General features: G+C 38.4%; 1 protein-coding gene across 3 annotated transcripts in view; it reads right to left on the bottom strand.

The window, feature by feature from the left end:
* Positions 1-24,338, bottom strand: part of CDK14 (cyclin dependent kinase 14) — a 606,215-nt gene that overhangs the window by 157,359 nt on the left and 424,518 nt on the right. For all 3 annotated transcript variants that reach the window (XR_006196800.1, XM_042917477.1, XM_042917471.1), the window contains exon 11: positions 22,480-22,543. Coding sequence is in view for 2 of the 3 variants with exons in the window: in XM_042917477.1 (XP_042773411.1) it covers positions 22,480-22,543 (64 nt within the window). In the remaining variant the exon portion in view is untranslated. The remainder of the gene's footprint in view (positions 1-22,479; positions 22,544-24,338) is intronic.

Below are 24,338 nucleotides of genomic sequence, written 5' to 3'. Positions count from 1 at the left end.
ATTCAACATGCTACTAAAAGTCTGATCATGAGCAATCAAGAAAAAAAAAGGAAGAAAGAAAGAAAGAAAGAAAAAGAAATAAAAGGCATCTGAAATGGAAAGGAAGTAGTAAGACTGTCTGTTTCTAGATGACCTGATTTTACACAGATAACATCTTAAAGACTCCACCAAAAAACCATTAGAATAAACAAATCCAGTAAAGTTGCAGAACACAAAATCAATACATAAAAGTCAGTTGTGTTTCTATATAATAATACTGAATTATCTGAAAAAGAAATAAATAAAACAGTTGCATTTATAACAGCATCAAAAACATGAAATGCCTAGGAATAATTTTAACCAAAGAGGTAAAAGATCTGTACACTGAAAATTACTAAAATACTGATGAAAGAGATTGAAGACATAAATAAATGTAAAGGAATCCTGTGTTTATGGATTGGAAGAAATAATATCATAAAAGGTTCATATTACCCAACATCACCTAAGGTCTAATACTATACTATTAGAATACTATTTTACTATTTTTTAATAAAAACAAAAACATAAACAAAATAGTCCTAAAATGTGTATGGAACCACAAAAGACCCCAAATAGTCAAAGTAATCTTGAGAACAAAGAACAAAGCTAGAGTAATTGCACTTTATGATTTAAAACTATCTTACAAACTTACAGTAATCAAAACAGTACAGTAGTAGCATAAAGACAGACACATAGACTAACAGAACAAAAATGAAAGTCCAGAATTAAACTTGTGCTCTATGGTCAACTTATATTTGACAAGGGAGCCAAAATACTCAATGGAGGAAAGATAATCTCTTCAATAAATGGTACTGGGAAAAATGGATATTCACATGCAAAAGAATGAAACTGGACCCCTATTTAAACCATGCATAAAAATTAACTCAAAAAGCATTAAAGACTTACATTTAAGACCTGAAAGTAGAGATGAAAACATAGGGAAAAAGCTCCTAGGCACTTTATGGATACGACACCCAAAGCACAAGCAACAAAAGCAAAAATAAACAAGTGAGACCACAACAAAGTAAAAACCTTCTGCACAGCAAAAGAAACCATCAACAAAACAAAAAGGTAACCTACAGAATGGGAGAAAATATTTGCAAACCACATATCTCATAAGAGGTTAACATGCAAATTATATAAAGAACTCATATAACTCAATAGCAAAAAACAAAAACAAAAACAAAAACAAACAAATAATCTAATTAAGAGGTGGGCAAAGGACCTGAAAAGACATTTTTCCAAGGAAGATATTCAACTGGCCAACAAGTACATGAAAAAGTGCTCAACATTACTAATCTTCAGGGAAATGTGAATCAAAACCACAATGACATATCACATCACACAAGCTAGCATGGCAATTATCAAAACACCAGAATAACAAGTGCTGGAGAGAATGTGGAGAATGGGGAATGTTTATATGCTATTGGTGGGAATGTAAACTGGTGCAGCCACTTTACAGTATGAAGGTTCCTCAAAAAATTAAAAAGAGAACTACCATATGATCCAGCAATTCCACCTCTGGGTATGTATCTGAAGGAAATGAAATGATTAGAAGAGATTTCTGCACTCTTATGTTTACTGCAACATTATTCACAACAGCCAAGATATGGTAACAACCTAAGTGCCCACTGATGAATGAATGGATGAAAAAAAAATGTGTACCTATACATTCACACACAATGGATATTATTCAGCCATAAAAATAAAGGAAATTCTGATTATTTGTGACAACATGAATGGACCTTGAGGGCATTATGCTAAGTGAAATAAATCAAAGAAAGACAAATACTGTATGATCTCACTTATATGTGGAATCTAAAAAAACCCCTGAACTCATAAAAGAGAACAGACTGGCGGTTGACAGTGGCAAGGGGTGTGAGGTAGAGAAACAGATGAAAAGCAGTCAAAGGGTATAAATTTCCAGTCATAAAATGGATAAATTCTGGGGACTTAATGGAAAGCAAAGTGATTTTAGTTAACAATATTGCATTGTATATTTAAAACTTGCCAAGAGAGTAGATCTTAAAATTTCTCACCACAGTGGGGAGACTGGGTGACTCAGTTGGTTAAGTGCGACTCTTGACTTTGGCTCAGGTCATGATCTCATGATTCATGAGATCCAGCCCTGCGTTGGACTCTGCAGGATTCGGTCTTGGGACTCTCTCTCTCTCCCTCTTTCTCTGCCCCTCTCTCATGTGCATGCTCTTTCTCTCTCTCTCTCTCTCTCTCTCAAAAATAAACATTAAAAATAAAGTTCTCACCACAGACACACAAAGATCGTAATTATGTGAAGTGATGGATGTGTGAATTAAACTTACTGTGGTATCATCTTGTAATATATATATATATATATATATGTATATGAATATATATAAAATCACACCTTAAACTTGCACAATGCTATATGTCAATTATATCTCAATGAAACTGGGGAAAAAAGTGTTCTGCAAAGTAAAACAAGGAGATATAATGTAGACTGACCAGTATGAGAGGGACACTTTAGATCAGGTGATGAGGGAAGGGGAGTTTCAAACAAAATAGTCAACAAAATAAAGTTCCCATTGGAAATCTAGTTGGAGTTTCATTAAAATATATATTTATCTGAAAAGAATGACATAAAATCTTTGTATATATTAATATGGTATGTCTTTTCATTTAGACAGGATTTGTGTGTATGTCCTCCAATAAAATTAAATGGTTTCTTTTTCATATTGATCCTGTTTCTTTTTAAAAATTGAATACCTAGGGGCGCCTGGGTGGCTCAGTCGGTTGAGCGTCCGACTTCGGCTCAGGTCATGATCTCGCGGTCCGTGAGTTCAAGCCCCGCGTCGGGCTCTGTGCTGACAGCTCAGAGCCTGGAGCCTGTTTCAGATTCTGTGTCTCCCTCTCTCTCTGACCCTCCCCTGTTCATGCTCTGTCTCTCTCTGTCTCAAAAATAAATAAACGTTAAAAAAAAAAAAAAATTAAAAAAAAAAAAAAAAAATTGAATACCTAAAGGCTTAATTTTGCTTAATATTGGTTGGTATCTTTTTTCAGTGTTGTCTGCTTTTAATTACAAGATTTTAAAGGAGATAATCTAAATGGTTGATATTGCTTTGGGACGATATGTTTCCTGTGTAAGAACAACCATTTGATAAGAAGAACAAAAATAAATTTAAGAACATACTCAGCTTACTATTTTTTTAATGTTTATTTATTTATTTTTTGAGAGAGAGAGAGAGAGGGAAAGAGAGAACAAGGACATGTCGGAGAGGGGCAAGAGAAATTCCAAGCAGGCTCTGCACTTTCAGCACAGAGCCCAGTGCAGGGCTCGAACTCACAAACTGTAAGATCATGACTTGAACCAAAACCAAGGGTTGGATGTTTAACCGACAGCCACCCAGGCGCCCCTCAGCCTTCTATTTCTAAACACAGAGTTTATCCAAATGGAATGACTGGAAGCAATGATTCATTAGTTCAACTACTATTTATTGAGCAACTACTGTGTCCTTGGTGTACTTCTTGGGGCTGAGGATATAGAAGGGAACCACACAGAAAACCTACATGCAAGCAGGTAGTTCATATTCCAGCCAGGACGTGCAAGGCTGGAGTGGGTCTGCGGGACAGGTGGCTGGAGCAGACAGTGTAGGAGAGGCAAGTGGAGGCTGAGACAGAGAAGGTGCCCAAGGGCAGAAGACTGGCTCACATAGAGCCACTGTGGCCTGAGGGACACTATCTAGGCATTTTTTAAGGACCATTCTGGCTCTTCTTTGGAAAATATACTATCAAAAGTGAGGGTGGAAGCAGGAAGACCAAAAAAAGTTTATTACAACTGTATGGGAGAGAGTTGATGTGCTTTGGGTTATAGTAACGGAATGCCTGCAGTGAGAAGGGGTCAGTCTGCAACTCATTAAAAGGCAGAACAATAAGATTTATTGATGAATTGGGTATAGGGTATGATAGAAAAGTAGGAGTTAAGATGACTATAGAGCATTTACTGATCTTCAATTTCCAGGTTTCAAAGATTTAGAATTTCATATTCAACTCAAATATTACCCTGAGAATACATTAATCTTTCCAGGCTGATTCAGAAAGTACTTACAGTTTTCATGGAGTTTCAGAGTCATCATTCAAGCAGGGATAAATGTTAAAATATTTAATAACCTGCAAGGCATGGGCACTGACCAATCAGTGCAGAAACTAGTCATTATGCTATAATGGTGTGCATTCGCTGAAGATCAGGCCTTGTTACAAATATCTATTGTTCTAAAGCTCTAGGTGAAAGTGCTCACCAACAATTATATATTTATATGTCTCAAAAGATCATCTAATGCCTGAGTTTATTCTCCACTAGACTGTATTATAAAGTCACAACATAATTCAGCCAGTTGGTGTAGAGCAGAAATTTAAAGGCATATTCTAGGTTTGAGGATTAACTGACAAAGAAAGGAAAAATGGGGAGAACAGTTCTTTTTATAAAGTCTTTAAAAAATTATTATTATCTAAAGTCTGGTATTAAAAAAGCAAGATATATTTTAAAAATTAATTACATCAAATGTTCTTGTAAAACAAATTTGATCTCCTTAACTTTGTACTCCCCACAAAGTAATTTAAATAATTTGCTATGATTTCAGGAGGAACAAGAATTCCATTACAGATAAAATTAATACAATCTTGCATTTACAAGTAAATTATTAGTCTTGCAATTAATGACTGCACATAAATATTAGTTCTAAGAATTGCCTCTATTTAGAGTTTGACAGGATATGTTAATAGAAAATTTTTACAGAAGTACAATATGTCAGATTCAGCAATGCATAAAAGAGCCAAAATTGAAATATGCCATATGAAAGAAGAAAAAATAAGGAAGAATGAAGTGTTCCTATGTCTACCTTCCATCACTGTTCACATAGACTCAATTCTTTTAGCAAATGTTACCTGGGCACCTGCCTGGATACCAGGAGCTGCACTGGACACAGAAATGAGTAAGTCCTGGTTTTAGATCAGTGGCACAGAAACGCAAATAAAGAATTACAAACACAGGGTGAACAGTGCTGCAATGTGGATATGGACATAGTCCCTTGGGAGCCCAGAGGCAGAGCCACTGTTTCTTTTCCAAATGAAGGCAGGATAAACTCAAATATCTGAAGCTAGCCCCACTAAAACACAGAAGCTGCTCTCTTGTATCCAATGCCTCTCAGATCTTAACTGCCAAAGTACACAATTTCAAATGGAGGGCTTGCTCACATTTTTTTTTTTTGCCGTGAACATGCATTACATTTATCATTACATGAAAAAATTAGATTTTAAAAACGATTTCCATTATGAATAAAAGTAATGTTCCATTAGAACAAACACAACATAATTAGTCATGCAAGTTTTAAAAACAAAAAGGTGCTGAAATCAGTGCTCCAAATCACTAACAGGTATGTTTAATAAAATATTCGACTGCCTCTGAATAATTTTATCAGATGATTCACAGTTATTTGCATATGAGTGTTTTACACTGTTCTGCTTTAAGTTTACTCTGTCAGTTACCACTTTAATGTCAGCTTTCTCTTTCCAATTATGCTTAAACTAGAAGTTTGGAATGTTGTGATTTAAAGCATTGGCTAACTCTGAGCATAACTGAGGAGTGCAATTAATTTAAACCTGCAGGCTGATTTTCACCTTCTCGTCTTATTGCAGGGACACTGCGGAGGATGATCACACACAGTGGGAGACCAGGGAGGAGAGCTGGGGCACAGAAGAAATCACTTGCTATGCGATATGATGGGGGTGAGAAGACAGAAAACTGGAAAGGTTTTCCCTCAAACTGCCGCAATTTGTTGAAATTCCACAGGAAAACAACTGGAGAACAATGACACGCATTCTAGTTTCCCAGCTCTAAAGAGCCAAATCTGCAATAGCTTGAGGCATTATGAAAGCATATTTTAACCCACAGGAAGAGAAAACCTAAATTGGAATTTACTCATTTGCTATAGGTATGTACTGTAGACATCGGGAAAATAATTTCAATTAATTTTTCCCCTCATTTCTTTCTCACTAGTTTTATGTTTGTTTGTTTTGTATCTTAAGGGATACTGCTGTGTTTTTAACTTCAATAACAAGAAAGCATATGAGTAAATAGTTAAATCAACCAGCCAGTTAAAAACCTCAAGTATGTTCAAAGGACTTGAGAGGTGAAATCAGGGTTTGTAAACCAACACTTTTCTTTCTTTTTGGGGGGAGGGGCAGCAATAAGAAGAGATCCTAAAAAGTCTAAAACTTTAGTTTATCTTTTGCAAACAGATTTAATATCATCCAATGTAAATAACACCATAGAATAAGTCTTTTATAAGTTAATATAAAAATGAGTATGTCCAAAATGCCACAGGAAATGTTGGATGTACTAGATAATTAACTCCTCTAAATGCAAACATTCGCAATTTAAATCTTTTAGGATTATTTTATATTTTAACAGATACATTTACTCTTTCTTACTGAGCTTGTAAGAAAGTAGTAGTAATTTCATCGAAGAACTGTGGCCATCCTACTACCTGGAAGAGGTGGTGAACCTGAGGCCTTTTTTAGGATTATTTCGGTGAGGCAAAAAGGCTCTGGTTCTTTAGAAGGTGAACAATGAACACAGTTATGAATCACTCTGGTGACATTTCATTTTTAATTTTTTTTAACGTTCATTTATTTTTGAGAGAGAGAGTGTGAGCAGAGAAGGGGCAGAGAGAGAGGGAGACACAGAATCCGAAGCAGGCTCCAGGCTCTGAGCTGTCAGCACAGATCCTGTCACGGGGCTCGAACTCACAAACCTTGAGATCATGATTTGAGCTAAAGTCGGACGCTTAACGACTGAGCCACCCAGGCGCCCCCACTCTGGTGACATTTCAATCACTTTTATTATTTGTTGATGTAACATATAATATTCTTAAGTCCTTTAGGATAGGAGGCATGAGTATTCTTTCTTTCTCTCATTTATTCTACAAATATTTATCATGTGCCTACTGTCTGCCAGGGCCTGTTCTAGCACTGTGGACATATAGTAATGCACAAAACGTGTCATCATAAGTAGCCCACAGTAAAACATGGGACTGATACTAATGGATCATCAATAAAAGAAAACTGTATTTACAAGTATGTGCAAGAATTTTCATGCACTTTACTTTCTTTTATTAGGAAAACTGAGCCAGTGCTGAACATTTCAGTTGATAGTCCTATCAGGACATAGAAAAGTCGGGTTTAAACTATCTATCTACAGCTCTTAGAACAGAAGTAAAGCAGCACTCCTGCACAGAAGATGAAAGTTTACCCCAGACAGAGAGGGCTAAACTTGTTGCAAAATAAGGGGATTTTAAATATTTCAACTCCAAAAAAGCAGAGTGACCCAAACGGGCAGTTTAGAAATAATGTGTATGTTTGCACAACTGCAATTCAGTTTTAACACACGTGATATCCCCAAAGTACATAATGACTGAGATTTGATACAGCTCCAGTGTTATCAATCAGAGGTTGTGACATGACATATTAATGCTGAACAGAACTCCACTGTCTCTGTCACCCAGAGGGCTATCTCAAAATGCTGAGCAGTCACCCTCAGAAGTAGACAGAGGAGACTGAAGCACTCTGACCCACCCTGGCTGCAGCAGATCAGCTTTTAATTCCTAACAGGGTGAGTTTTAAAATAAGTAATCTCTGAGCAACTTTCGGAAACAAACGTTCTACTATATTCATTAAATATTTTTACTTCTCATGTCTTGGCTTTTCTTTTTTTTTTTTTTTAACGTTTATTTATTTTTGAGACAGAGAGAGACAGAGCATGAACGGGGGAGGGGCAGAGAGAGAGAGGGAGACACAGAATCTGAAGCAGGCTCCAGGCTCCGAGCCATCAGCCCAGAGCCTGACGCGGGGCTCGAATTCATGGACCGCGAGATCGTGACCTGAGTTGAAGTCAGATGCTTAACCGACTGAGCCACGCAGGAGCCCCTGTCTTGGCTTTTCTAACACACACACAAATGTGGCTTTGTGAGTGCGTATTCCCTGACGGTCTTCAAACTATCCAACCTAAAAGTCATGGAACGCTTCCCTTTCCATACACTGTTTTTCTCTAGAGAAGTAAAGTTTAACCATAAAAGTTTAATCATATGAAAGTCTACAGTGTACTATTCATAAATAAGAACATATCTCTACAGCTCCCAGAAAAGAAAGGAAAAGAAAGGTTTTGCATCTTACTCTCCATGGGTCCCCACTCACACCTCCATCTAAACTCTCCTAAGGGAGAAAGAGAGGGCACTCAGCACCTCCCCCAGGCAGTGTGAGCAATCAGGTAGTCTAACTGCTTCATTGTATGTATGAGTAAACTGAGGTTGGAAAGGTTGAGTGGCCTGAGGCCATGATGCAGACTAGTGGCAGAAGAGGAACCAGGACTCTGCTCCCAGTCTACTTACTGTTTGTTATTGAAGAGCCGGGATACCCAAGCCTCCTATTTGATATTTAGCAAACATTTTTTGTATATTAAGTAGTTTGCAAATAGGAATTCACTTTAGTCTTCATGCCAACACTATGGGGGAGGGGCTATGGTTACCTCCATTTTACACATAGAGAAACTGAGGTAGCAAGACACCGGGCGCCATGTCCATGTTACACAGCTCACAAATAGTAGAACTGGGATTTTTTTAAGTTTACTTACTGAGAGAGAGAGAGAGAGAGAGAGAGAGGGAGAGAGAGAGAGAGAGAATGAGTGGGGAGGGGCAGAGAGAGAGAGAGAGGGAGAGAGAGAATCCCAAGCAGACTCCACACCATCAGCACGAAGCCCAATGTGGGGCTCTAACCCACAAAATCATGACATCATGACCTGAGCTGAAGAGTCAGACACTTAACCGACTGGGCCACCCAGGCACCCCCCAGAGCTGGGATTTGAACCCAGACGGTCTCGATGTGGAGTCCATGCTCTTAGCCACTATACCGTAACACCTTTCTGTGTCTCTGTTGGAAGAGACTTGACATTTGACCTCAACAATGCACAAAGCCAGCAGCAGCACAAAGAGATCAAAGCTTCTGTAACCAGCAATACAAAACATGCACACTTCCAAGTATATGACATTCTGGAAAAGGCAAAACTACAGAGACTGTAAAAAGATCAGTGGTTGCCAGGGTTAGGGGAGAGGAAGGGAAGAGTGGGCCATGCACAGAGGACTCTTCAGGGTGAAATTATTCTATAGGATACTGTAACAGTGAATACATGCCATTATACATTTGTCCAAACCCGTTGAATGTACAATGTTCACCAAGAGTGAACTTTAACATAAACGATGGACTCTGGGTTATAATGATGTGTCAAGGTAGGTTCATCGATTATAACAGATTTAATACTCTCATGGGGGGATTGTGGATAACAGGGAAGCTGGGAAGCTGTGACTTTGTGCAGACAGGGTATATGTGGAAAATCTCTCTACCTTCTGCTCAGTTTTGCTGTGAACCTAAAAGCGCTATAAAAAAGTCTTAAAAAAAACATGCACACAAACAATACTCTCCCCACTCCCATTGCATTTTCCATATGCTGTCAGTGCATTAGCTTTTTGCCTAGGAGAGCATATCTGTCTTGTGTTCATAGGAAATGCCAGACAATGTCTTCCAGGTTCTAGTACCTTGGACATAACACTTAACAACATAACAACATAACAACATAACAACAACAACAACAACAACAACAACAACAACAACCACCTTTTGGTGTCTCAGTTTCTCTCTATCACAGGTGGGAGTAGTGACAGTACCTACTTTGTAAATTTACTGTGAGTGTTCAATAAGGAAATGCATCTCAAGAGCTGATAAGAGTGTCTGAAGCACAATAAACATTCAATACTTGCTATTACTACTACTATCACAACTATTATTGATATGCTTGAAAAACTGACCCTCTTGCATCATGAAGTTATCCCTACCCAAGGCAGACATACTGCATATTGAAAGCAGTATTACTCTAGGGAGGGTAAATGCTCAAGTTTTCCTAAAGTACCCCTCTTGAGGTGACAGTTAAAGAAATGAATAAAAATCACAGACACTTCAATATTTTTCTAAATCCTTACATGTAATTCTGTGATTTTTAATGCACTAGTGGAGAGCAAGGATTAGTATTCTGAGAGAATAGCGATTGTCCTTTTTAACAATTGAGAGATTATTAGTTGGATTTACAAAGCTGGCTCTAGAGGTGAAAGCATCTGCATACATACACAGGTATGTTCTTTCTTAATAATCTCCATTGCAAACATTATCATTGTCTGTCCGCTACAAAGATGTTCTGACAGCGCTGTCTCAAGGACAAGTGTAAGTGAAGGAGATTTCCTCAGGTCTTACAACTGAGCTAATTATTAGTCGTCAGTCTATCATGCCTTACTTGGATATTTGGGGGTGAAATATTACTTGCATCATAAATAAATAAATAAAGATCTTTCCTTTAACCTCTATACCAGGAGAACAGTTATTATTCCATAGTCATGGATTTGTCTTGCAGGAGCCATATGATAATGGTTTGAAGAAGTTTTTAAAATCAACATCATTTTAAACAAATCAAGGCTGATTCACTTATTTTAGTCAGGGGTAGCTGATAAGCCTAGTAGTCATAAACCCTAGTATGGGAGATTAGATCATTATTCAGCAAATATTTCTTCTCGTCCCTCTCTTCACCCCTACTTCAGGTGTGGGGTTTGCGTCTCTGCCCCATGGATATGACACTTGGCGTGAACAATGGATGTCAGTGGTATTGACACAGTGGAGGTTTGAAATGTGTCTGTGGCATTGTGCTCTCCCTGTCTTGTCACAGGAAGAGCACTATTTCATAGCTGCCATTCCAAGGAGGATGAGAGATGTGTGGAAAGACCAGAACCCAACCTGCATCTATCTTGGAGGAGAACCCTGCAAAAAACCAGGACAAGATCAGCTGAAACCCAGCTCACCACACAGGTATGAGCAATTAACAGACAACTTGTCTGTGTTTGGCACTGACTTAGCAGTGTTTTTTTTTTCTGAATCCTATCATGGCAGCATTGACTGCTGTGTGTGGTTCTGGCCCCATGCTACCTTGTGGGGCTTTCCTCACGGAGCTTCAGCTTCATGCATCTTCCTGTCTTTGGCCCTCTTTTGATGACCTCGTGAGAGAATGTACATGAAAGCATTTGGCAAACAGTCAAAAACTGTACAATGCAAATAGCATCATCAATCAACTAGCACCTCGATGTTCTGTCATTATTCTGTGTTTCTAAGAATTCTCAAATGCTAAAAATTTTTCACAAATTCTCAAATTACGAGCACCATACTGTTCTCTGTGCACTTCTAAAGTCCCAGGGACAGAGGAGACAAAATCCTTCCTTCATCATACCCTTGGTTCAATCACTTAGTCATGAATCTCTCACAGCTGTGTAGAATTACTGCTCAGGATGGTTAACTGTGCAAGGCTTAGACCTGTGGGGTCCCACTCCTTACCTGGAGACACAGTTAACTACTCAAGGTACTGTGGTCAGACCCCACTTGCACATAGGAATCAATTTGTCTTGTTTTAGATCTGAACTTCCAATTATCTGTCTCCCTTCCTAAGATCTTGAGTTTTAAAGTTTCTGGAAACATGTTTAAAAGTTCAGGGTCAGGGTACATGGAGGACCTTTTGCAATGCATAGATTTCTAGTTATACATTTGCTGGCATTATGGTGAACAGGATAAATATAAAACATCAAAGCAACAAAGCAATAAAACAACAAAGCAGTAACATAAAACAACAAAGCAATGACAAGCGTATGGCTGGTTTACGGTAATGTGAATGGCATTATAACAACTCAAGTGTTCTATTTTTTAAAGGAGATGACAATTATTTCAGTACCTTGAAAATCATCCATATCTTCATTTGATTCTGATCTCACTTGTAGGCTAAATTTCTAGTTCTCTTCTTAGACATGATGTTAACCAAATGACACACATTGGACAGAATACAAGGATTTTAGTTCTTTGAGGGTGGGCAGTAGGATTGTTAAAGAGATGGAGAAATCTTTACTTGGTGACTGGCATTCCAGACAACTTTGGTGAGATGAGGTGTGGATAATTCCCCAACTGAATTTTATGAACTTCCAAGAGTGGGAGTAATGAAACCAGTCTACTTAGGATTCCATTTCGTTTTGTTTTGTTTTGATAAGGCTGCAATCAGAAGAACTTCATTTCTCCTTGAAATTGTAATCTTATTACATTTTCTTTGGCATTTTCTAGACGCTCTGCTAATTTCTATCATTATTGATGCCCTCTAGTGAAAATACATGGGGAATTCTTCAAGTAGATACAGAGAAAATAAGTACAGATAGTCCCTGCTTTGCACTGAAATGGGTTTTTACAATTCATAAAGGTATTTCCCCCCACAGATCTGCCTCCTGGGGAGGAACTGAACCATTATTTTATGTTTTTTAGTGATTATCAAGATTTTGGGCTGTTTCTTATTTTTATTTTATAGCATGGGCCATTTCTATGGCTTACTTCAAAACACATCCTTGGTCAGCTCTATCCCCCATGTCTATGGCATCACTGTTAACTGCTGTGACAATAATTTCCCCCAAGCTCATGCTTTCCGTTACAGATCCTTCTCAACCCAGAGCTGTAGACAAAAATTCCCAGTCAAGAGGACTTCATGCTTTTTTAGGTGTGGCCCCTTTCCATCTGTGCAATAGGCCGTGCTGTTTTGTAGCCAGTGGGTCCTTTTGAAAACATAGAACATCAGCTTCCTTCTCTGCTCAACAACCTTCCCTGCTCAGTGATTTCTTCTTAGACTTCAAATAAAATCCTAACTCCTCACCTTGGCCTTCCAGAACCCACCCCTATGAATCACCTGTGGCTTTTCATGGTCACATTTCTCCAGCCACACCAAATTGTAAGCTTCCTGCTCTCTGATTCTCCATTAGCACATAAGCTCCACACGGAAAGAGGTTTTATCTGCTTTGCTCACAACTGTGTCTTCAGGCCCTACGGTGCTACCTGGCACGTAGTGGCGGACTTGAAAAGAATCCAAACCACGACAGTATCTGAAGCACGTTACTGCTGATTGAATGTGGCCTCTCAATGTTGGCATGCTCTCCCCCACTTGCAGTGACCTGTGACGTCCCAGCATTACTGCCACAATCAGAGAGTGCGAAAAAATAAAGGCAATCTTCCCTTCCTGTCATGTTTAACCTTTTCTAAATCTTTCTCTGTTTTATAAAGTTCACTTCATTCATAAATTTACTCATTAACTGGCTTTTTCACTATGTGACCAGAGTGGCATTTATTGGTGGGAGGAGGAACTACAAACTTGGAGAAGATGGAGGTTGATGGTGGGTGGAGAGAGTCTAAATGTCCTAATCCTTAAGCAGACCCATGGAGTTTTTAGCAATAAAATCTGAGATAAGAGTCAGATATTTGCATAATAATTTTTAAAGTCCACTTTTATAACCATCACATAGTTAGACTCTTGTGCACCCAGATGTAACCTATGGTCATTACAGTTGCTATCAATCAATATAAAAAAAAGGCATAAAAAATGATTCTTGAGATAAAGCATAAAGAGCGAGTGGGAAAAGAAATACCAGGCAGAGGACACTATATAAATGGTACAAAATATTATTTTGTAGTTACATGCCGTTAGCAGCTTAAAAGTACTTTTATATCAATTATACAGTTAGCTCAAATCTTCTTAAGGATAGGTAGAATAAAAGAAAATACAAAGTGAAAAAGAGAATGTAAAAATACATTATCTCATTTAATTTCCATAGGACTTTGTGAGTGGGATGGAGCAGACATTATTCTTCTGCAAGAGCAAGGAAGATGTCTCTGCATGTCCACAGGGGTTCCCTGATTAAAGGTGTGGTCTCTGAAAGGCAACATCCTGGCATGAAGATGTCCTCCTTTCAATCTTCCTGCACTGAATATTCCACACAACAGTTTCTGCTTTTCTCTCAACCTTCTTTTTTTTTTCAATTTCTTTTTAACATTTATTTGTTATTGAGAGACAGAGAGAAACAGAGCGTGAGCAGGGGCGGGGCAGAGAGAGAGGGAGACACAAAATCCGAAACAGGCTCCAGGCTCTGAGCTGTCAGCACAGAGCCTGACGCGGGGCTCAAAATTCACCAACCGTGAGATCACGACCTGAGCTGAAGTCGGTCGCTTAACTGACTGAGCCACTCAGGCGCCCCTTTCCATCACCTTCTTAAAGACTAGGGTAAAGCCAAGAATGTGAGTCAAGGCTAAGGGTCCAAACTTCCTTAGCTCTGCATTCATGAAACTGGGTAATTCCCGTAATATGTACTAAGGACTGAATATCTGAAGCTAAACATCCACAGGGGGCTTTTTGGGGTTGACAATTTATTGGAAGCACAGGGCTAAAGGGTTTAAAAAGATGCCCCTCTTAGCAGGTGGAGGATGGTTCTCGTATCTATAAGAAGGTATAGATCTTCCCAAGGTGACGTAAGGCAGGGCTGAGGAAAGCTTAACAGTTCTCCCTCATACCCTTGTGTTCGGGAAAATGATTTGAAGATAGGGGTGAGAATACCAGGCTGGGAACTGGCAACCCGTGTGGGGTTGAGTTTTGATTTCACCACATCCTGGAGATGTAGCCTTGGGCAAGTCACCCAATCTCTCTATGCTTCAGTTTCTTGTCTGTAAAATGGGATAAAAGTTTTAGGGCAACAACATTATAATAACTCAGAGTTATTCTGAATACCAATTGAGGTAATACATTAAAATGCTGTGTAAATAATAAAATGCCACATAAAATGTAAGGTGTTGTCACCATGGCATCCTATTTCTGAAAGAATTTATATGTTCCCTCTGGAATTAAGTCTGGATTTAGCTTTTGGGCCCCAGTCAGGCCTGTGAATAGGCAGGACTTGAGAAGTTCTTCACCCAATTATAAGTCATAGTATCTATCTATATTTTTAGATTTCTTTTATTTCTTTTCTATTATCCTCGTTCTCTGCACATAATTTTATTCATTTTTTTTAAAAAGTTAAGTATAATTTACAACACAATGTTACATTAATTTCAGGCGAATAAACATAATTCAACATCTGCATACATTATGTTGTGCTCACAAGTGTAGTGGCCTTTTGTCCCCATACAACACTTTTACAATACAATTGGCTATATTAATCCCTGTGCTGTGTTTTTTATTCCCATGACTTACTCATTCCATAGCTGGAAGCCTGTATCTCCCACTCCACTTCACCCATTTTGCTCCCCCCACACTCTTGCCTCTGGCAATCATCAGTCTGCTCTCTGTATTTATGGGTCTGTTTCTGCTTTTCATTTATTCATTTGTTTTTTATTTTTTCAAGTTTTTATTTAAATCCCAGTTTGTTAACATACAAGGTAATATTCGTTTCAGGTGTAGAAACAAATACTTGCAGGTGTATGTAGTGATTCATTACTTACATACAACACCAGTGCTCATCACAAGTGCCTTCCTTAGTGCCCATCACCCAGTTGGCCCATACCCTTCCCGCCTCCCCTCTGGCAACCAACCCCATTTAAGTGAAAGCATATGGTATTTGTCTTTCTCTGTCTGTAACTAAGTCCATATTTAAATGTTGCCTTCAAGGTCAATATGTCTGTGGGCTTAGTTTTGGGCACAGAATGTTTAAAATACTACCATTCTGCAATTTGCCTCTGATGGCAAATTTTTCTTTTATTTCACTTCATTCATTGAAAAACATTATATCTTCATCAAATTTTCCTTAATCAAACAGCTTCTTGTATTAGATAACTTTTTCAAAGGAATAATATCACTTTAGAAATACTCTGTACTCTAGCTTGATTTGGGAACATAGATATATTTTAATCTAAATTTTATTTCTTTTAATTGCTTATGGTCTAGCAACATTTTTTCTTTCTGAATTTTACAGTGCTTTCCTTTTTTAAACTCCTGAATAATAATTTGTCACTAACTGAATGCTGTTTGAATGCCCCTTTTGTTGGAAGCACTTAAGAGATGAATAAAAGTATCATACATTGGAGTCTCCATGTTATTTTGAGGCCAAACCTCTTTATACAAAGAGGTATTTGTGGTTCTATGTATTTCACTAAATCCAGAGATCAGATCCTCTCTAGTTTTCTGTTATTTTCTTTATAGACTAACTGTCAATACAACTCTCATTGGAAAAAAGTCAATGAGAAATCATGATACAGTAATTAGGGTACAGATCCAGTAGCATGATCTTCCATGGTATATGCTGGGAAAAAAAAAGAGCACTGAAATGAAACCCAGGAAGACTTAGGGTCTACGTCCACTTTGGAAGCCCCTTCACATCTCTGACCTCAGGTTCCTAACCTTACAAAGGAGGCTTTAACGTTCAATTTGCTTAAATAGTTACAGCACAACCAAAACAGTGCTTATGCTCCCAGCCCCGAGGGTCTTCCTCAACAGAAGGAAATTCCAAAGTCTTCTCAGCACTCCAGTCACCCACCCCAATTCTACCAGCCTGGAGAGCCTCCAATGTCTACCTATGTTCTACCCTGATTTAGGATTATCACAAACCTGCAAAGCATAAAACAACACATCAAATATGTATGCGATGTGTTTTTTAAAAACCGTAATGCTAACTCTGTCTTATATAACAAAGAATTTCAGGGATCATTTCACCGGAGACACATAAACCATGTTGCCTCTGTCAAAGCAAAGGAGCGGTAGGCGAGGCAGGCAGGAGAAAGTGATCCTGGGATTCACGTGGGGAAGCTTCTTACTATCTCAGAGGGAAACCAAGGCACTGAGCCTTGTGTGCAAGTGTCCCATTAACGTGTAACTATGAAACAAGCGAAGCGAAAATTGTCTTAGTTTTACAGTGGGCTTTTACTTTGTGTTAGGGAATGGGGCTTGGCCTCTGATGAATCTAATATAATCAGATACGAGAGAATTACTGAAGTGCTAAGAATAACCTCTTGCCTCTGAGGCTGGCCCTCAGCAAGCGTCTGAGCATGGTGACAAAAGGAGACACTGTGATGTAAGAGAGGGAGACGGGGAGAGGAAGGAAAAAGGGGAGGGAGAGACCCCTACTTTTAGACCATATACCACAGAACCACAGAACTTTTCTTTGAGGGAAAAGAAACAGGAAAGCAATAGGTTCAAAGCAACAGACTCACTTCCCACTTCTTTGAAGAGAAATTTAAATAGAAGGAAATGATGGAAAAACAGCACCTCCCACAGTCAGACTCCTTATTATATGTAACACAAACGTGTATGTATAAGTGTGTGCACGTGTGTGTTACATATTGACTTATTTATTTTATGCAGCAGTGGCCTGTCCTGGCTGCCTGGTTGCTATGGGAATAAGCAAATTCCCATAGGAGGTTAAGGAATGAGGTTGAGGAATTTGGTGTCAGCAGAAATGTTAAGAGCAGAAGAGGTCAGCAGCCTGTGTATACAGGCTGAATACTAAAGAAAAAGACCCAGATGTTACCCAATTGTTCTTTTAATATTTTGGCAATTGTTCTTAAAAATGTTTCTCTAGTTTTGCCATACTTTCCAAGGGAAAACCATGTTAAGTTCTCTCCTAAACCAAGAAGTTGAGAAGGTAACGTAGTTTTATTCATGGCACATTTTATCTCTCTCCTAGACTCCTGCCACAGTCTCCTCGCTGGTCTCCCTGCTTGTGCCTGGGCCCCAATTCTCAACACAAGAGACAGGGTAATCTTAGTAAACTGCAATCCAGGTCGTGTGCAGACTTATTCAAAATCTTCCAGCACTTTCTATCTGGTTCAGAGTACATGGTGATGGAATCCTATTAGCACAGTCCTTGCTGTGTCTGACCTGATTTTATACTCTCCTCTTCCCACTTTAGGACCTCTTTGTACTTGCTGTTCTGTCTGGAAAGTTCTTCCTGCAAATATTTTCGTGGCCCTCTCTCTCTCATGTCCTGGAGTAAAATGTCATCTTTTCAGTGAGGTCTTCTTTGATTACATTAAAATTTAAAATTGTGAAGTGCCCCCATTTCTTCCTCTATTTCCCTCCAGAGTACTCATTGCCACATAGTATACTATATATTTTATGTATTACATGTGTCTCCTATCTGTCAGGGATCTTGTGTGGTTTTTTTTCACTGCAATATCCCCACTCCCTAGCCATACACATGGTACTCAATAAATATTGTTGAATAAATAAAGAAATTGGACTTATTCTATAGAAGTTAACTATAAGGATAAGTTAATTAAAAAAAACAATAACAAAAAAGGCCTTTTAGGTATTTAGAGTAGAATATGTTAAAAGCAAGAGACGCAACTTTGTAGCTTTTATTCATGACCTTGATCATAGCTATAAAATAACTCATTTGAAAACAGTTTTCTTAAAAGGTACATATATAGAAATTTGTACATATATTTCTAATAGCAACTGATCTTTTAAAAAATGTAATGACTGCACTGTTCTAAACCACCATAGCTTTTGTTCTCATGAGGCAAAATTTATTCAGTTAAGCAAGTCAAGTAAGACATGAGAGTAAGAATTCTTTTCAAAATTGCTTTCTTCAATATGTAAAGAACCCATAGAAATTGATAAGAAAACAACATACAACTCAAGTGTAAATTGGGTAAAAGATATTAACTATTCACAGGAAAGGAAATTAAAGTGATCTTCAAACATATGAAAAGATGCTCAACCTCATATAAAAAGGAGAATGAAATTAAAAGTTGTGTTGAGATTCCGTTTGTCACCTAACAGACTGGCAAACTCTAAAAATTCTGAAATGGAGAAGCAGCATTCTCATATATTGCTGGTAATATATTATATTATGTATATATCTCATATATTGCTGGCCAACTGGCACCATTTCTTTGGACAGCAATTTGACAGAGTGCTCAAAATTACAATTTTGTATATGTATTGATATTTAAGCCTACCTCTGGTAATTTATCCTTCAAGATATACCTGCAGGCATGCAACATGTGTGTGTGTGTATATATATATATATATATATACACACACATATATACATGTATGTATACATATACATATATGTACAGGGTTATGATATTTATAATAGCAAAAGTCTGGAAACAACCCAAATGTTGATAAGGAGGGAATTGGTTCAATCCATACAATGGAAAACAATGCACTGGCTTCCTCTATACAATAATAGGACAAGACTTACAGGATGCATTAATGAGACAAGAAAGACCCAAAATTGTGTTTAATATTGGAAAGTAATAAAATGGGGGCCTGTGGTGGGGGCAGTGGTTCTGGGGAAGTGGGAGGATGGCAGACAGGGTTGGGAAGGCTTTGCATCTTCTTTTTCATATTATTTGATATCTTGAGTTGCTTAAATTTATTAGCTATTAAAAAATTAAGCCAAGTATGTATGATCTAGTGACCACACTCCTTGGTAGCTGCCCAAACGAGCTGGAAGCTTATGTCCATACAAAAACCTGCACACAGGTATTTATAGCATTTTTATTCATAACTGCCAAAACTTAAAACAATTAAGGTGTCCTTCAGTAGGTGAATGGATAAGTAAACTGAAATATATCATGATAATGGGATATTTAGCACTAAGAAGAAATCAAGCCGTGAGGAAACATGAAGACAATTTCAGTGCATATTACTAAGTGAAAGAAGCCAATCTGAAAAGGCAACACCCTGTATGATTTCAACTTTATGACATTCTGGAAAAGGCAAAACTATGGAGACAATTTTAAAAAAAGTGGTGGGGCGCCTGGGTGGCTCAGTTGGTTAAGTGTCCAATTTCAGCTCAGGTCATGATCTTGCAGTTTGTGAGTTCGAGCTCCGCATTGGGCTCTGCACTGAGAGCTCAGAGTCTGGAGCCTGCTTCGGATTCTGTGTCTCCCCATCTCTCTGCCTCTTCCATACTCATGCTCTGCCCCTCTCTGTCTCTCAATAATAAATAAGCATTAAAAAATTTAAAAAAATAAAAATAAATTAAAAAAGTGGTTGCTAGGGGTTAGGAGGTTAGGGAGGAAGGACAGGCAAAGCACAGAGGATCTTTAGGGCAGTTAAACTACTCTATAGGATACTATTATGGTGCATACATGTCATTATACATTGGTCCAAACCCACAGAACACACAACACCAACAGTGAACCCCAATGTATACTATGAACTTTGGATGATGATAATGATGTGTCAGTTTAGGTTTATCAAACTGTAACAAAAGCACCACTCTAGTGGGAGATGTTGATAATGGGTGTGTATGTGGGGCAGGCATGTAGGAGCAACCTTTGTACATCCTGCTCAATTTTGCTATGAGGCTAATATTGATCTAAAAAAAAAATCTATTGAAAGTATATCCTTAAGGTTCAAGCTGTTTTGCTTTCCCTCTGATTTTCTAAGGCACTCTTTGGGGGTAGTATAAGGAGTTACAGAGTGGGGGGCGGGGGCAGGTAGCCCCTAGCACTGGTATTTTTCTCCTCTAGGAATGCATTTCTTCTTCCCCTGGAGGAGGAGGTCCAGGAAGTCAGAGACCAGGACTCCCCTGATGGTCTGATTGAGTTTATTTATTGAGAGAGAGACTGAGAACACAGGGGAGGGGCAGAGAGAGAGGGAAGAGAATCCCAAGCAGGCTCTGCCCTGACAGTACACGGCCCAACCCGGGGCTCTAACTCACAAACCCTGAGCTCATGACCTGAGCCGAAATCAAGAGTCGGTCTAAGCCACCCAGACATCCCCAGGTTTACTCTTATCCACAAGCCCCAAGCTTTGCGTGGAATATCTTTCTTGTTTTCAGCACCCATGCCTTTTACCATCTAAATGTGTCCTTCTGGTTCCCTGTCACCTTTTATGTATGGTCTGTCTTGACACTTGTACATAATATTAAATAACTTAAACACACACTATCTTAATTTATCTATGTTCTACACTCGAAAAGTCATATGAAGAGTTTCTGTTTTAAACATTGAGTATAATTCAGGGCAACAAATATTTATTGAACACTAAAATACGAACTATGCACAGTCCCTGATCTCATAAAGTTCCCAATCTGTTAGCCTAACTTGCACTACATCATAGTACTTTCCAGAACACATTTAATAAATGCTTTTGTACCTTGTTGATGAAGATTAATTCTAGTCACCCCAAAATAAACATATCACCCCATCTTTTCTAGTGCAGAAACTTGGCAGGCCAAAATGACTGTCTTAATTACTCCTCTCTGCATCTAACTTCATTTATTTAAAATCTTTTTGTATTCTCCTCTATTTTCCTAGGACTTGAGATTTTAGATACCAACATGGGGAAGCTAACCTTCTTTCACAGCCCAAATTTGGAACATTTATAAAGAGCCGTGTTCTCAGATTCCATTAGGAACAGCTGGAGCAGTTAAAGGGTACTTCTCGCTTGGTTAAAAAAAAGAAGGAAAAAAATCCATCTTAAATTGTTAAGTTTCTATAGTCTTTCAGAACATAGAAGCTAACTTAAAATTTTCAGTAAGAGTACAAAGAGTCCTCGGGGCAGCCCAAGAAGATAGAAGAATTCTCAGCACACTGTACACTTTCAGAAGAAAAATACTGAGAATAAAAATAGTTTCCTAACTCAGTCATTCTTTGGGATTGATAATTTATTCCTGATGGTTCCCAAAAAAAAGGGGAAGAGGAGCAAGAGAATAAACTTGGCTCCCATAACAGAAATTATTCATAGTTCTTTTCCTCATAAAATAATGGACTATTAGATCTTCTACAAAATCCCTTTCAGTAATTTTATTGTGGGTCTGCACTTTATAATCTATGTTTTGTAACAGAGCAAAGAGAAAAAAAACCCAAGAGAATTATTTCACAATAATTCACACCATTGATTTTCATTAAATTTCCAATTCCAAACTTTTCATGTGTCCTATAAAAATTTTAAATTACCACGTTTCAGATTCTTTCTCTAAAGTGCAATCATTAGAACTGAAAGTTTCTTCACTGCCACCTACTGGTGAAGAAAAAAATGACAATTTATTTTAAAGGTTTGGCATTTTTCTCAGATTTTCCAGTTCAGAGGTTTAAATATTTTACACTAAAAAAGACTGCATGCTGTCAAACAGACATTCAAAACATTTTATATGTTAAAACTCAAACTAATTGACTGTATATCAGTAGTTTTTAAAAAACAAATCAAAATGTAAAGTTTTCGTTTTTACAATTTAATTCTTTTCCTAGTATTTTTATAAGGAATCACGCAGACCGATCATAGTACCCTGATTTAAATTTTGTTTTATAGACACGGATGTTAGTCTGATGACAAAATAGTTACATTAAGATTAGCCAGTCAACTCAAAGGAGGTACATACGGTGAAAATCTCTCATGAGGAATGCCATTAATTCCATCTTTACAGACAAATAAACTGTAAAAACAAAAGGGCCCCTCCACTAATAGGCAGGATACACAATGGCAAGTAACCAGGATTTTTCAAGGTATAATATATACGCTTGAGGGGGAACACGTATCTATCTACTATGCACAGAGGAAGCACTTAGTCATTTGTAATTAGTGAAACATACCTGGCTTAAAATGTGGTAAAGAATGAACTCCAGGCCACGTGTCCTCATTTGGCGTTCCGAGAACCTGGTAGAGAGCAGGAAATTGTGGAAACAGACTTATTATTTCCAAAGCACTCAAAACTCTCCAGTGTAGAAAAACAGTACACTACATATGATGAAACTCTGGATTTTTTTCCATGATCGTGTGCCAGGGACTTTATTTCAGTACAAACAAACCCCAAACTAAAAACTAAAGAGCCACCCAAGATGAATGTCTGCATTTGAACAAATGCAGCTGAACACAGTAAGCTTAATCTGCTGCATTTCATCAGCTCCAAACTTACTGGGTAGGCTAAGGACTCAAATGATAACTTATTAGCTCCACAGAGCTGAACAGAGTATGTGTATGTGCCTCATGATTCCTGCATGAGCTTTTGTCCTTCACTCCAGTATCAGATGTCTGATCATTTAACAGTTGTAAGAATTCTGTCATTTCTTCCCCCAAATCCTCTGTCTAAGCATCACAATGTTTCAAAGAAGCAGGACAGACAGCTTGGGACACTCATTCTCTAATGGCCATATTGCTCATTTCAGTTAACATGTTTATGTGGCTTAGGATTTCCTCATCCCCAAATACGGCCCTCCCTACACATGTTCCTCTCTTCATCCACATTTTCACCTTCTTTCTCCATCTATTTTTCTATCACCACGATGTTTGGTCTGGCTGAAGGGCAATCGCTGCTCACATAAAACTGGGTTCGCTCCATGTGAACATTCAGGTCGACCAGCGGTCGCTGTTACACTCCATGATCACGGTAAATCACAGATCGAAAACAGTAGAGTTGGAGGGTTAGGAGCTCACCCCTGGAGACAGATTTCTTGGGTTCAAATCCTTGCTCCCCTACTTACTAGTCATGTGATCATGGGCAAGAAATAGCCTCACAGAGGTTCCTCATTGAACTGAACTTTCAATTTCCTCCTTTGTAAACTGAGGATGACAACAGCACCTACCTCGTTTGTGGCGAGAGCACTACCCGGCATGAGTAAGCACTATGTAAGTACTAGATGTTACTCAAAGTACCCCCAGAAAACAGGGTCAGGTCAGGGAGGCACTGGCCATGGGGGAGAATACAGTGACCCCCTCCATGTTCAGGGGAGTCAGTGCCACATGCTGTATGTTAACTCAAACTATGATGGACCAACACGAACAATGTAACAGGTTAGAAAGGGCAAGAGATAAAGCCAGAAGCTGGCAAAAGAGGAGGAATGACAGAGATCATGGAAGGAAATTAAGATATTCTACTTTATCTGAGGACTAGCATGTACTCCTAGGCAATAAGGAAATACAGAGCTCTGATTATTTATGTATTTATTTAGTAGGGGACAGGGCTGTCATGTCAAAGGGTGGCGCACATACAGTGAGTGTTTCACTCACCGCTTCCTACTCTAGTGAATCAGGATTAAATACATTATTACGTTCCCCCACAGAAACACTGAATCTGGGTTCTGGAATGAGATAATATTTTCTTTTTAACTGTAACTGGTTAATTTTTGCAAGCACTAAACAAGAGTAACATCAATAGGCACATCTACACAAAGAAAGCCACACTATGGATGGGCTGGGTGGGTGGTGGGGAGACAGTCAAGAGGGCTGGGGGCGGGGGGGAGTGGTGGTAAGATAGGAAAGGAGACAAAGACACCATGTCTGACACGAACTACTGCAGTAACAGTGTCTGCAAAAGGCACTTCCTCTTCTTTTCAAAAAATTTATTTTTTATTACAAAAATTTTTTAAGTATTTTAATTTATTTATTCATTTTGAAAGAGAGAGAGCATGGGAGGGGCAGAGAGAGAGGGAGAGGGAGAGAACCCCAAGCAGGT

Source organism: Panthera leo, chromosome A2, assembly GCF_018350215.1.
Source record: "Panthera leo isolate Ple1 chromosome A2, P.leo_Ple1_pat1.1, whole genome shotgun sequence".
NCBI classification, from domain to species: Eukaryota; Metazoa; Chordata; class Mammalia; order Carnivora; family Felidae; genus Panthera; species Panthera leo.
The sequence above is the reverse complement of the archived record's forward strand: the minus strand, read 5'-3'. Positions and strand labels throughout refer to the sequence as shown.